At 49.3% G+C, this 13,712-nt stretch overlaps 1 protein-coding gene across 2 annotated transcripts in view; it reads right to left on the bottom strand.

Moving 5' to 3' along the window:
• Window positions 1-13,712, bottom strand: part of KAZN (kazrin, periplakin interacting protein) — a 1,131,324-nt gene that overhangs the window by 16,697 nt on the left and 1,100,915 nt on the right. Inside the window, exons 10-12 of one of the 2 annotated variants that reach the window (XM_060141383.1) lie at window positions 7,006-7,211; window positions 6,504-6,622; window positions 3,658-4,099 (exon numbers count right to left, since the gene is read on the bottom strand). In XM_060141383.1, coding sequence (XP_059997366.1) covers window positions 4,039-4,099; window positions 6,504-6,622; window positions 7,006-7,211 — 386 coding nt within the window. In that variant the 3' untranslated portion in view covers window positions 3,658-4,038. Of the gene's footprint in view, window positions 1-3,657; window positions 4,100-6,503; window positions 6,623-7,005; window positions 7,212-13,712 lie in introns of those variants that run through there. The other variant, XM_060141382.1, reaches the window with a different exon arrangement.

Consider the following 13,712-nt stretch of genomic DNA (forward strand, 5'->3'; position numbering starts at 1 on the left):
CAAGGATGTGTATTGAGCAGCTGCTTAGCTCCGTGCTGGGTAGATGCGGCCTTACAATGGGCACATCTCCCATTCACCCTTCCCTTCACCACCCCTACACTCTCCCGTCTGGGGCTGAGCTCCATTTCCAGGGCTCTGGATCACATCTGTTAACAGGGACTTGCAAGTTCACACCTCTCCTCACTCGCCTCTTCTGAGCCCCGGATTCTAACCAGCTGCCCTCTTGACCTCTCCTCCTGGCACGGGCATCTCAAATTTAACAGGCTCCAAATGAAATGCCGGTCCTCTCTCCCATCTCCCCATCCTCACTTGCCCCGCCTCTCCCCTCCCTCACTCTGTCCATCTATCAATCACTCTGGTCAGTGTGTCCGTCCCCTTGTTTCGTTATCTGGGGTCAAGCCATGGCCACCTCTGGCATAGATTTCTGCAGCTGCCTCCTGACTGCCCCCCCCACCCCTTGCCCCTTCTAATCCACTTTCCCCGTGGCTGCCAGATGGCAGCTTTTAAATACATCCATCAGATCATGTCACTCTTCTACTTAAAACCCCCTCTTAGAGGAATCTTCAGTGCATATTACTAAGTGAAAGAAGCCAATATGAAAAGGCTACATACTGTATGATTTCAACTATATGACATCCTGGAAAAGGCAAAACTACGGAGACAGCAAAAAGACCAGTGGTTTCCAGGGTTTGGAGGAGAGGGAGGGGTGAAAAGGTAGAGCACAGAGGATTTTTAGGGCGGTGAAACTATTCAGTATGGTACTGTAATGATGGACGCACTCCATTATATGTTTGTCCAAATCCATAGAACGTACAGCACCAAGAGTGAACCCTAATGTAAACTATGGACTTTGGGTAACAATGATGTGTCACTGTAGGTTCAGCTGAAACAGATATTCCATCTGGAGGGCGATGTTGATAATGGGAGGCAATGCACATGTGAGGGCAGGCGGTTTACGGGAAATCTCTGTAGCTTCCCCTCAGTTTTGCTGTGAAACTAAAACTGCTCTAAAAAATAAAGTCTTTAAAAATGAGGGAGGAAACAGAGACTTTTTTAAACAAGCAAAATTGAAAGAATTCATCATCAGAGGAAAGAACTACAAGAAATGTCAAAGGAATTTCTTCGAGAGGAAAGAAAATAATAACCACATGGAAATTTGGACTACACAAAAGAATAAAGAGAACTCCTAAAACTCAACAAAACAGACAAACAACCCGATTCAGAAATGGGCAAAGGACTTGAATAAACATTTCTCCAAAGAAGACGTAAGAATGGCTAATAGGCATAGCACAGGGAGATCAGCTCGGTGCTTTGTGACCGCCTGGAGGGGTGGGATAGGGAGGGTGGGACGGAGGGTGGGAGGGAGGGAGACGCAAGAGGGAAGAGATATGGGAACATATGTACATGTATAACTGATTCACTTTGTTATAAAGCAGAAACTAACACACTATTGTAAAGCAATTATACCCCAATAAAGATGTTAAAAAAATAAATAAATTTTAAAAAAATTAAAAAAAAAAGAATGGCTAATAGGCCCATGAAAAGATGCTCAATATCACTAATCGTGAGGGAAATGCAAATCAAAACTGTGATAAAATACCACTCCATGCCCATTAGGATGGCTACTATCAAAAACCCAGAAAACAAGTGTCGGCAAGGAGGTGAGGAAATTGGAACCCTTGTGCACTGTTGGTGAGGATGTACAATGGTAGAGCTGCTGTGGAAAACCGTAGGACTGTTCCTCAGAAGATGAAAAATAGAATGATCGTATGATGCGGCAATTCCACTTCTGAATATATATCCCGAAGTATTGAAATCAGGGTCTTGAAGAGATATTTGTACATCCAGGTTCATTGCAGCAATATGCACAAGAGCTAAAATGTAGAAACAACCCAAGTGTCCACTGATGGATGAACAGATAAGCAAAAGGGGCCACATACATAAAAGGGAATATTTTTCAGCCTTAAAAAGGAAATTCTCTCATATGCTACAACATGGATGAATCTTGAGGACATTATGCTAAGTGAAATAAGCCAGTCACAAAAAGACAAATACTCTGTGATTCCACTTATGTGAGGAACTTAGGGTAGTCAGATTCCTAGAGAAAGCAGAATGGTGGATGCAGGTATCCTGGGGGGAGGGGAGAATGGAGAGTTAGCGTTAATGGGTACAGTTTCAGTTTTACAAGATGAAAAGAGTGATTGGGAGGGGGCTTCCCTGGTGGCACAGTGGTTGAGAGTCCGCCTGCCGATCCAGGGGCACGGGTTCATGCCCTGGTTCCGGAAGATCCCACATGCCGCAGAGCCACTAGGCCCGTGAGCCATGGCCGCTGAGCCTGCGCGTCCCGCAATGGGAGAGGCCACAACAGCGAGAGGCGCGCGTACCGCAAAGGAAAAAAAAAAAAAAGATAATGGCCAGTTTAAAAGAAAAATAATAACCATGTATTATGGAGGATATATATATATGTATATATAGAGACATAGTACAAAGGAAGGAGGAAAAAGCATGTTACACTACACACAAAGTTGTATAATATTATTTGAAGATCGTGTTAAGCTTTCTGTGTGCTGTAAACTATAGAGCAATAATTAAAAATATCACAAAAAAGTATAGCTCATAGGCCAGGAGTGGGAACACTCAATAAAAAGCCAGTAAAAGAGGGAAAAAAGAACAGAGCAGATGTGAATAAAATAAAACAAGGAAACTCTCCTGTGGCGCCCCTTTGCAGGGATAAAATCTGAAATCGGAAGTCCTCGGGGTGACCTCACAGGTCCGGGCTCCCCCTCCCACCGGGCTTGGGCTGGAAGCACTTCCGGGATGCCCTGAGGTTTTTGCTCCTCGGGTGGTGGGGGTCCCCGCCTCGCCCGACACCCATTTCCTTCCAGCCCTGCCCAGGTTCTCCCCTCCCCTCTCCTCCCCTCCCTGCCCAGGTGTCAGCTCCCACCTTGCAGAGGCTGCCTCTGACTGTGCTGTCTGAACTTGCCCCCTGAACTGCTGCTCTGCCTCTAACAATTCCCTTCACAGCACCCATCACACATGGAACTTAACGAATGAATTATCTGCGCCCAGGGACTGTGGTCTCTAGGCTCCGAGTCAGCCTAGTGCCGAATGCGTAGCAGACATATCATGGGAAGGACTGAGGGCAGAAAGGTGGGCTCCCAGCTTCGCTTCCCTCCTCCCGCCCCTCGGCCACCCAGAACCACTGGGTCTGCCCCCAAGGGCCAGGGCCTCCCGGCCTCCTGGGCTGTTCTCCACCCTACCCTCTTCACCTGCTTAACTCCTGCAAGACTGTTGAGCTATGGCTCTCCCCAAAGCCTTCCGGGACCCGTGTGCTAGGTCAAGACCCTCCTTGTGTCCAGAGCCTCTTCAGAGTCCTTGCATTTGTCACACTGGGTAATTGCTGCTCGTCTGGCCAGCTGTCCACTGGACCACCAGCTCCTGGAGGGCAGGACCGGGTGTGGCATGTCTACAAATGCCCATGCCGGGTGTGGCATGTCTACAAATGTCCACTGGACCACCAGCTCCTGGAGGGCAGGACCGGGTGTGGCATGTCTACAAACCTCCCCACCTGGCTCAGAGCTAATGCCCAACAGCTTCTGGTTTAGAGTCCAGTGCAAGGAAGACAGGGCAAGGCTGGGCGAGGGGGGCACCGGCCCCAGGCTTCCCAGAGGCTGCCCAGCACCCAGCTCCTGAGCTGGAACCTTCTGGCCCAAGACAAGCTCCCTTCTGGGATGAGAACGTGCCTGGGTGACCCGCTCCAGCCTCGTCACTTCAGATGGACTCTTCCCAGGCCCAGCCGTCGTTGCTCTCTTCCCTGGGAAAGGGGCTGAAGCTCACGGTCTCTGAATCAGATGCTGTTGGGCCTTTGATGGAGACTAGAAGACTTCTTTCCCATCCGAAGGAAGGGTCTGCTCAGCGAATCAATGGTGCAACCAGACGTGGGGTGTGGGGTGGGAGGGGGCCCATTTATAATCAGCAGTATCCCTCGGCATGCTGACAATTAATGCACTCCTGCCCTTCCAAATGGTTCTCTTTCCATTAAAGTTGTCCCCATGGGGCCTCAGCTTGGCAACACTCTCCCAGCTGTTGGTGTGAGCCACTGTAAGCGCCGGAGGTGAACAAAACAGAATGATTTTAAAAGTAATTCAAACATTTTAGAAAATTTGACACTGCCCCCTCCTCAAACCGGGACCAAATTAGATCCTGAAATCCGAGTTTGGGCACAGAATTTCAATGTCATCTGGGTCATTATTCAGCACAGAAAACATGAGGCCACTCTAGCTCCATCAGCCTTAGATGAAAGACCTCGTGCCTCTGTACCTCGGTTTCCTCTTCTGTAAAATGGGGCTACTCCTACTGGCCTCCTGGGCTAAAAGTGATAAGAGAAGGTAAAGTCCTTAGCACAGGGTCTGGGATGCATTCAGTGTTCCAGAAATAATAGTAGCAGGAGCTCCATCGTTGATGTTTTGAACACAAAGGCAACTTGGGAGAGTGGAAAGGGAATTGACTTTGAAGTCAGATCTTTTGTAGTGTGACTTTGTGTCTATTATTTCTCTGGCCTCACTTTTTCCAGCTTTAAAATGGGGGTAAGAATGTCTATCCTGCCCTGATGTTGTGATGGTCAAATAAAATCATGTCCATAAAGTGATGGACAGGTTGTCAGGGGTTGGCAGATTTTGTTGTCAGGATTTTAGAAGTAAGGGGAGCCAGGCCCAGAGAAGGCAATGTCATGCCCAGAGTCACACAGGATGTATTCTCAAAGATGACCTCACTGGGGTTCTTATCCTAGAGTTCACAGCCCCCTCAAAGTTCCGCAGGTGGGTCAGAGAGTCCCAGAATGCAAAGCTGTGAAGTTTTGTGTATTCTGGGGCAAGTTTCGGAAGCTCTTATTAGATTCTCAAAGGGGCCATGATCTTGCACAGTTAAAGAGCCACTATCCTGATTTAACCCCCTTTACTTCACAGGTGGAGAAACCAAGTCCCACAGAGGGCAAGGTCACAGGGCAAGTTAGAGACAGGCCAGGATTCCTTAGGGAATGGAGCCGTCCCTGCTCTAGGAGGCCCTGGGCGTCTAATGCCCAGGCTGTGGTTTTGGAAACAGTCCTGCTTATGGCTCTCATAAGTTTTCAAAATCCGTTCACATCTGGCTGCTGAGTTGAATCCATCCCTTTCCAGGCGCTACGAGGTTCTGAAGGGTCTGCTGAATTTGGGGGGAACTTGGGCAGTGATCCCACATTTTTGAGAGGTGAGGCGGGCAGCCCCACCCTGTTCAAGTAACCGTGATCATGTTGGGAATGGGAGGGGTTGGGAGGCGTTTCTAGCCAGGATGGCCCAGAATGGTGAGCTTTGGGGGACTGGGGGAAGGCACTGGGTAGGGGTGGGTGGTGAGTGTGAGGTGTTTGTGAGACCCCCAGGAGGGGAAGCTCAGCTGGGTTGCAAGCCCCTGCCCTGCTCTCCCCTGCCCCCAACTCTCCACTCCTCCACCCCTCCCCACCCCAGCCCTGCCGTCTAGGAGACCTGCAGACAGGGCCCAGCGCCTTCTGGCTTTGCTTGCTGTGAGCTGCTGCCTGAGTTTCTGATCCCATCTCATCTCTATTTCCTGTCACCTCGGAATCACTCTCCGGGACACCCAGGAGTTTGCTTTGCCTGCTTCTAAACCAGCCTTCTTTCCTACCTCCAGCCCCCTCTTTTTTTTTAATCCACAAAGCTGCTTCCGCAAATAATAAATCGCACACACCACCAGGTTTGATTAATTAACTGCACAAAAATGCTGGGGAAACCAGTGAAGGAGATAATTATGCAAAACTGATAGTGTCAGGTTTACCAGCTACTTCTCTCCCCCCTCCTGCACTCTGAGGACTTGGGGGAGGGGTTCTTCCCTTTTCCCTGGAGCTGCTTGGTGAAAGAGGGGCTCCCCAATAAGTCCTGCTCACAAAGGTCAGGAGAGAGGCAGGCAGGAGGGGGGTTGGGGGGGTAATGAGCAATGGGGGCAGGGCGGCTGCGCTGGGGACACACCTGATGGGCCATCTTCAGCCATTCCCAGGTGCGCTTGCCGATAGACGCCCCCTCCCACCAGGCCCCAAACCAGGCCCATTTCTTCTCTTCCTCCCTGCTTTAGGCTCTTACCTGGAATGGTAAGAGCTGGGCTTTGAGGTGGGAGTAGGCAGAACACACATTTGGGTCAAATTCCCCAGATCCACTGAGGCTGCCCCACCTCCCAGACAGAGGAGTTCTGGGGGTCGTGAAGCCCCCTGACTCCTGCACCGGGGAGATCATAGGGCATTTGCGGCCTCACTGAGTTTGTTCTCCATCTTTCTACGGGGAGGGCCGGCCCAGAGTGGGGCTAGGCTGTGCTCGGGCCCCTGCCCTGTGGCGTCCCGGGCCCTGGCACTCCTCCTGCCTGGCCCAGCTCACAGCGCCCGCTCCACCCCGAGGAGGTGAGGTCTCGCGTGGGCTCTCTTCCCCCCCCCCCGCCCCCCCCCGGGGGCCCAGGCGCCGGCTCACCTCCTGCCTGCCTCGGCGTCGCGGTAGTCCTCGATGGCCAGCCGGAGCTTGCGCCGGTGCAGGGAGCTGCACACGCCCAGGCCCAGCTCTAGGTCCTCGTCACTCAGGCTCAGCAGCACCTGCGCCGGGCAGGTGGGGACTGAGCGCCGGAAGGGAGGCGTGGGGCCGGGGACCCAAGGCACCCCTCCCCTCAGTGGGCGCGCGGCCCCGGGAACGTCTCTGCAGCCGCCTCGCCTCCAGCCACTGCTCCAGGAGGCCAGGTGGTGGGACCGCTGACCTGGTTGAAAGGGCCCGCTAGTCCTGCCCTGCGTCCCTCCAGCCAGGTAAGGGAAGGTTAGTCCCATTTTTAAGACAGGGAGGCTGAGGCTCAGAAGGGCTGTGTGCCTTGTCGGAGAGACACAGTGGTTTACTGGAGCCTGAACCCAGTTCAGCCAGCTCCTCTAACCCAGAGGATGGGATGGTGGAGGGGGGCGTTCCCACGGGGGTCCGGCAGGTGCCCTACCTTCCCACTCTTGACGTTCTCCGCGCAGGCCTTGACGTACATGGGCATGGCCATGACCACCTCCAGCCAGGCCTGGACGGTGCCGGCCTTCCAGTGCGACATGGGCGTGGTCCTGACCAGCTCCACCTGCTGCAGCCGGTCTGTCTGCTCCTCGCCCTCCGACAGGCTGAGGCTCTGTCGCGTGGGGCTGCACTGGCTGTCCGAGTCTGCAACACACAAGCACACAGGGCCGTGCTGGGGAGTGGGGTGAGGGGCAGGGCAAGGGCTGCAGGGGGCAGGGACTGGGCAGGCTGTGCCCCCTGAGTCTGCACCCCAGCGGATGCAGGGGGTGGGCAGGGATGTCTTTCCCCCCACGCATTTCTTCTTTTCAGAATCCAAACGGCTTTTGTTTTGTTTTGCTGCCCCTCCCCCAGTCCAAAGTAATCTGTGCCCTCTGAAAGAAAAGAATTTTAAAAACTTAATCCAGAAAAGAATAAAAATAAAATAGAAAGTGAAAATCACCCCAAATCCTACGCTACCCAGAGACAGCAGCTGCTAGTATTTAGTTAAATGGTCTTTGGGATACACAAATGCCTAGGCTTACAAACACACACAGATCCCCACGTTTACATGATGTGTTCCGTTTTGTAATATGCTGTTCTCATTTACACGACGGAGGACACCCTTCCGTCTCAGCGGAGACTGCACAGGATTCATCAAAGGGATGCTCTGAGTCTATTTCACCCGCTGCCTGTTGATGGGCCTGGGCTGTCCCTCATTTTTCACTATTGTAAACAGCGCCAAGGCAGCCATCTTCGGGCAACTGGGTGATTTATATTTTTAGAATAAATGGAGCCCCAGCTCTGTTCCTTAACACACCGAAGCCTGTTTCTGGAGTGGCCCTCACAGACAAAAACGTCTCTCCACCAGCATTTTCCAAACCCATTCCTGAATCCATGGTCAGCTGCATCAACACTTGATAAATATACCAAGTTCAGGTGGTGAAGAGTCAACCGAGAAGGGAAAAGAATCTTTCTCTAAAGCAGGGTTAAATGAAAACCCAAATGGATAAACTCCATACCGTGAGAGATGACACGTATTAAAAAGTAAGCCTGATTTGAAATGACCCTATATTCTATTGTATATTATAAATCATTTTAATATGTAAAAAATGCATATCCATCCAATCGGCACATAGTAAAACAATGGGTATGGAGAACACAAAAATGTTATCGTTACTGAGTTTGGAAGTATGAGGTTATTTCCCTCTTGCTATAACTCTGGGTATCATCAAAGTTCCATAATAAACATGTATAAGTTTATAATGAAAAAATTGGAAAAATTAAAAAATTAGGAAGCAGGATAAATGGTTATGGATGGGAGTTTGAATGAATGATGCTCCACTCATATGTTGGAATATAAGCAATTAATTTAAAAATCTGTCACAGGAGAATAGGTTTTTTTTTGTTTTTTTTTTTTGCTGTACGCAGGCCTCTCACTGTTGTGGCCTCTCCCGTTGCGGAGCACAGGCTCGGGACACACAGGCTCAGCGGCCATGGCTCACGGGCCCAGCCGCTCTGCGGCATGTGGGATCTTCCCAGACCGGGGCACGAACCCGTGTCCCCTGCATCGGCAGGCGGACTCAACCACTGCGCCACCAGGGAAGCCCAGGAGAATAGTTTTGACATGGGAAAATGTTCACAATCTATTGTCAAGTGTAGAAGCACAGTACAAGATAGCACGTACGATGTAACCCCAACCACATTAAAAAAATATATGTGACTATATATAATATAATTATGTATATTACATATATACATATATATGTAATACATTATACTAGGTGGTATATTACATATACCATTACATATACATATAGTATATTACATATACTAGGTAAATGTTAAAAGTCTTTATCTCTGGAAAGGGGTGATGGGTAATTGTGCATGAATGTGTGTGTGTGTGTGAGTGTGCACTTGTGAGTGTGACAGTGTGTGTGCATGTTTTTCTATTTCCCAAGTTTTCTGCATTGACTATATTATTTTTGAAATTGAAAAAAAAAACACAGCCTAGAAATCTTACTTTTTCAAGTCACAAAACCCCTTCCCCCAATTCCCTTGCCTCCCTCTGTTGAAACACCTTGGATGACTCTTGGGAAATGGCTATACCAGCTTGGTGGCCACACACTTCTCCTTCATCCCAGGTCCACTGAAACCTTTCTCCCCAACGCTTGGGGGCCTCTAACTGCCCAGCCAAGAGCCCTTCGGGGCCCACAGTCACCCGGCCTGAAAGATGCCACCCCCAGTCCAGCAGGGCACTGGGCAGAGCGATCTAACTCTGGGTGGACAGAGATGGTACCTCGTGCCTCAGTTTCCACCCCTGCAAGTTGTCATGATGCTGCTCCCTGCCTTCTGCCTCCTTCTCTGGGCTGCCCTGCAGACTCAGTGACAGTGGGGGTGATGGGGCCTATCTATACTGGATGGGTAGGGGTGAGAGGTCACTGCAGCATCATTATATTTCCCTTCTCAGGTGGACGGAAGGCGACCCCGCACCCCCCAGCCCGGAAAACAGCAGATGGCACAGGCTATGTGCAGGTCGCCAATCTGAGCACACGTGTTGCCATGGTGCCCCGGAATGCGGAAACAGCGGCTGCCTCTGCAGCCCTGCCTGGGGGCTCCAAGACCTCGCCTGGTAAGAGAGCTAGCTGCCTGGCTAGGGCGCAGACCTCAGCCTAGGGGTCCCCTCCTGCTGGAACCGTGCTCCCAAGGACAGGCTTGGCTGGCAGGGAAGCCTTTCTGATTGGGTCCTACAGGTGTTGACCACTGGCACCCAAACAGGGTGTCCTTCTTAGCTTGGAGAGAGCTGAGAACCTCTGCCTTATTCCTGTAGTGGAGTCCTGTCTCTGTTTCATGATTCTGGGAAGATGAGAGACCATGTGTGGCTGAATCTGGTTACCCCAAATCTCAAGACACAGCCCATGTTGTCCATTTGGACCAGCCCTGTGGGAAGAGACCAGGCTTTGGAGTTGAATAGACTTTGGCTTTAGGCAAATTCCTTTACCTCTTGAAGCCTCAGTTTTCCCATCTATAAAATGGGAATAATATTCAATAATAATATCTACCACCTAGGTTAGCATGACTATTGTAAATTCTGAATGTGAAGCCCTAGTAGGCACTCAGTCAAGGGTGACTGTTATTGGTAATAAAGGGCTTCTCCCCTGGGGCTTGGGCAATTTTTTTGGCTACACCTAGAATTTAGCAGTCGTTGCCTCAGTCCCTCCCTGCATTCCTGGGATGAAATGTGATTTGAGTTCAGTTCAGGTGCTTAGGGAGGGAACCCAGTCCCACCTGTTGTCAAGCCCACCTGGGCAGAAGTTCACCATCCCAGTCAGACTCCGGCCTGGCTGGGAGGGGGCACCTGTGAGGGAAGGGGCGAATTTGTGGATTCGGTGCCAAGGTGGGGGCTAAGGGTGTGTTTGCGGTGCTTGGCTATATGTCCCCAGTAAGGGAGATCAAGGGGCGTAGGATGGGGAAAGACAGGAGAGAGAGAGAATGAAAGAGAGACTCAAAGAGCAAACCTTCAGGAAGAAATAGTGTTACAGGGACACAAAAACAAGAAGATAAACAGGCTGGAGAGACTGAGTAGAGAGGAAATGACAGATAAGTGGACAAAGAGAAAAAGCAGACTTCCGGGGTGTGTGTGTGTGTGTACACACTCGTGAGTGTGTGTTTTCCTGAGCTTGGTGTGTCTTTGTGAGTGTGTGCAGGTTATTCTATAGCTAAGAGGCCTCGGGCCTGTGCGGGGAGCTGGCTTTTCAGTTCACGTTGTTTATGGAGTCCAGGCTCGAGGAATGCCAGAGGCCAAGCTGGGTTCATATGAGCAAACCACACATTTTGGGTTCTGAGAAAAGATAGCTACTCGCCAGCCCACCTCTTTCACCCCCTCCCCGCCCCGACCCCCAGGACTTGAACGCCAAGGAGAAGATGCTGCAGAAGGACGGAGGGTGGGGGGAGTCTTTGCGGCCATAAACCGTTAATTAAAGGCAATTTCCAAAATGTAGGCAATATGGTGCCAGATTTTGTGTCTGGGATCCCATCAGTCCTGGCTTTTATTTCCCCTCTGTCTCAGCCCTGAGAGTGGGAGTAACTCATGTTTACGGCCAGGAGCTCAGAGGAGGCTGGGGAGTTAGAGGGGCTGGCCGAGCTCCTGGCAGACTCTGAGGCAGTGCCAGCAACAAGCAGCCACTCTGGATCCTCCCGGACACCAGGAGGGCCGTGGTGATTCTGGAAGGAGAGGGTCTCACCCTCCCAACCACCCCCGACACGCAGACACCGCAGAACCTCAGCAATGAGTCATTGGGTTCTCCCTCAAGCTGGGCCTACAGAGGCAGCTGTGCAAGCCTAGCACAGGGGTTGGCAAACTACAGCCCAAGGGCCAAATCCAGCCCTCTACCTGTTTCCCTAGATAAAATTTTATTGGGACACAGCCATGCTCATTTGTTTACACATTGTCTAAGGCTGCTTTCCTGTTACAATAGCAGAGCTGAGTAGTTGTGACAGATTGGTCCCCAAAGCCTAAAATGTTTACTATCTGGCCTGTTATAGAAAATCCTTTACAGAAACCCTGAGGTTCCAAGGTGGCAATGGCCTGTGAGAGACCTTGGTGTGAAGCCCAGCTCTGCTGCTTACCAGCCAGATGATCCTGGGGAAGTGTTTTCAGTTTTCTCAGCCTCGCTTTCCCCATCTGTGAAATGGGGTGATAATAATGCTGATCTCACAGGTCTGTGTGGGGATGAAAGGAGATGATGTATGATGTGGACAAAGTGCTCAGCCCGGTGTCTGGCATACAGTGTGTGCTCAGTGACTGAGCGGGACCTCTGTCCTCTGCAGGCTCATGTTGCTCACAGTCTAGACCCACTCTGTCCAGTGTAGTAGTCACAAGCCACATGTGGCCACTGAGCATTTGCAGTGTGGTTAGTTCCCGTTGAGAAGGGTCCAAAATAAACCCTGGATTTTGAAGACTTTGTACAAAAAAAGATGTAAAATATCTCATTAATAATTTTTATATTGGTCACATATTGAAATGATAATATTTTGGGTACTGAGTTAAAAAATATACATTCCTACGACTCATTTCACCTGTTTCTTTTTACTGCTTAGTGCATCTACCAGAAAATCTAAAGCCACATATGTGGCTTACACTATATTTTACTGGGAAGACCTAGTCTGGATGGAAGATTTTTGTTTTTTCATTCCATTTCACCCCCTCTGTTTGTTTGGAAGTGAAGCACCCTGTTTCTCTGTTTTTGGTTCAGTAGTTCTCTAAGTGTGGTCCCTGGGCCAGTAGCAGCAGCAACACCTGGGAATTTGTTGGAAGTGAAAATTCTAGATGCCCACCCCAGATCTCCTGGCCCCCAGGTGATTCTGATGTATGCTGAAGTTCTAGAACCTTCTTTAATGATTACTCTTTGAGATGTACTATGCATATTTAACTTAAAACCTGGGGTTATCAATATCTTAATGCCCTCTCCTAAATAGTAAGAGTTATTTAACACATATTACTTCTTTTCTAAAAAATAAAATAAATTTATTTATTTATTTATTATTTTTGGCTGTGTTGGGTCTTCACTGCTGCACGCGGGCTTTCTCTGGTTGTGGTGAGTGGGGGCTACTCTTCGTTGTGGTGCGTGGGCTTCTCGTTGCAGTGGCTTCTCTTGTTGCAGAGCATGGTCTCTAGGCACGTGGGCTTCAGTAGTTGTGGCTCGCGGGCTCTAGAGCGCAGGCTCAGTAGTTGTGGTGCACGGGCTTAGTTGCTCTGCGGCATGTGGGATCTTCCCAGACCAGGGATCAAACCTGTGTCCCCTGCATTGGCAGGTGGATTCATAACCACTGCACCACCAGTGAAGGCCCTACAACATATCACTTCTGATCACTCTTCCTGACTTACACTCTATCATGTCCAGTATTTTAATTCCATCCTTTAAAAAAAAGTCCTACAATTTAGACATTGTCATCATGATTACTTTATACTGGTAATATTTGCTTAAAACAATTTACCTACATGTTTACCAGTTTCTTTGTTCATCATTTCTTCTAGTGTCTCAGACCTCACTTCTAGGATAACTTTTCTTATTCCTGAAGAACATGATTTAAAAATTCCTCCATAAAGATTATTTTGGTGGTAAGCTTTTATGACTTTTGTTTATCTGAAAAAAGTCTATATGTCATCCTTGTTCTTAAAGAGCTTTGCTGGGTACATAGTTTTAGGCTGACAGTTTTTTTTTTCTCTTTGCACTGGAAAACATTGCTCCACTATCTCTCTCTCCTTTTCACTAATGAGAAGTCAGCTCCAGTCTGATTGTTTTTTTGTTAGCTACTCTTCAGAGTTTCTCTTTGTCTTTGGTGTTCAGTTTCATTATGATGTGCCTAGAGGTAGCTTTCTTGTTATTTATCCTGATTGATATAAATTGTGCTTCCTGCATCTGTGGGTTCATTTTTGGAATATTCTCAACCATTACCTCTTCTCCATTCTCTGTTTGCTCTCCTTCTGAGGTTAGACTTTCTTCCCTATCTTATAACCTAGTGCTGTCCAATAGAACTTTCTGTGATAATGGACATGTATATAGGCATACCTTTTTTTTTATTGCACTTCATTTTATTGTACTTGCAGATACTGATTTTTTTTTTACAAATTGAAGGTTTGTGGTAACCTTACGTCAAGCAAGTCTA

Source organism: Lagenorhynchus albirostris, chromosome 2, assembly GCF_949774975.1.
Source record: "Lagenorhynchus albirostris chromosome 2, mLagAlb1.1, whole genome shotgun sequence".
In the NCBI taxonomy this organism is placed as follows: Eukaryota; Metazoa; Chordata; class Mammalia; order Artiodactyla; family Delphinidae; genus Lagenorhynchus; species Lagenorhynchus albirostris.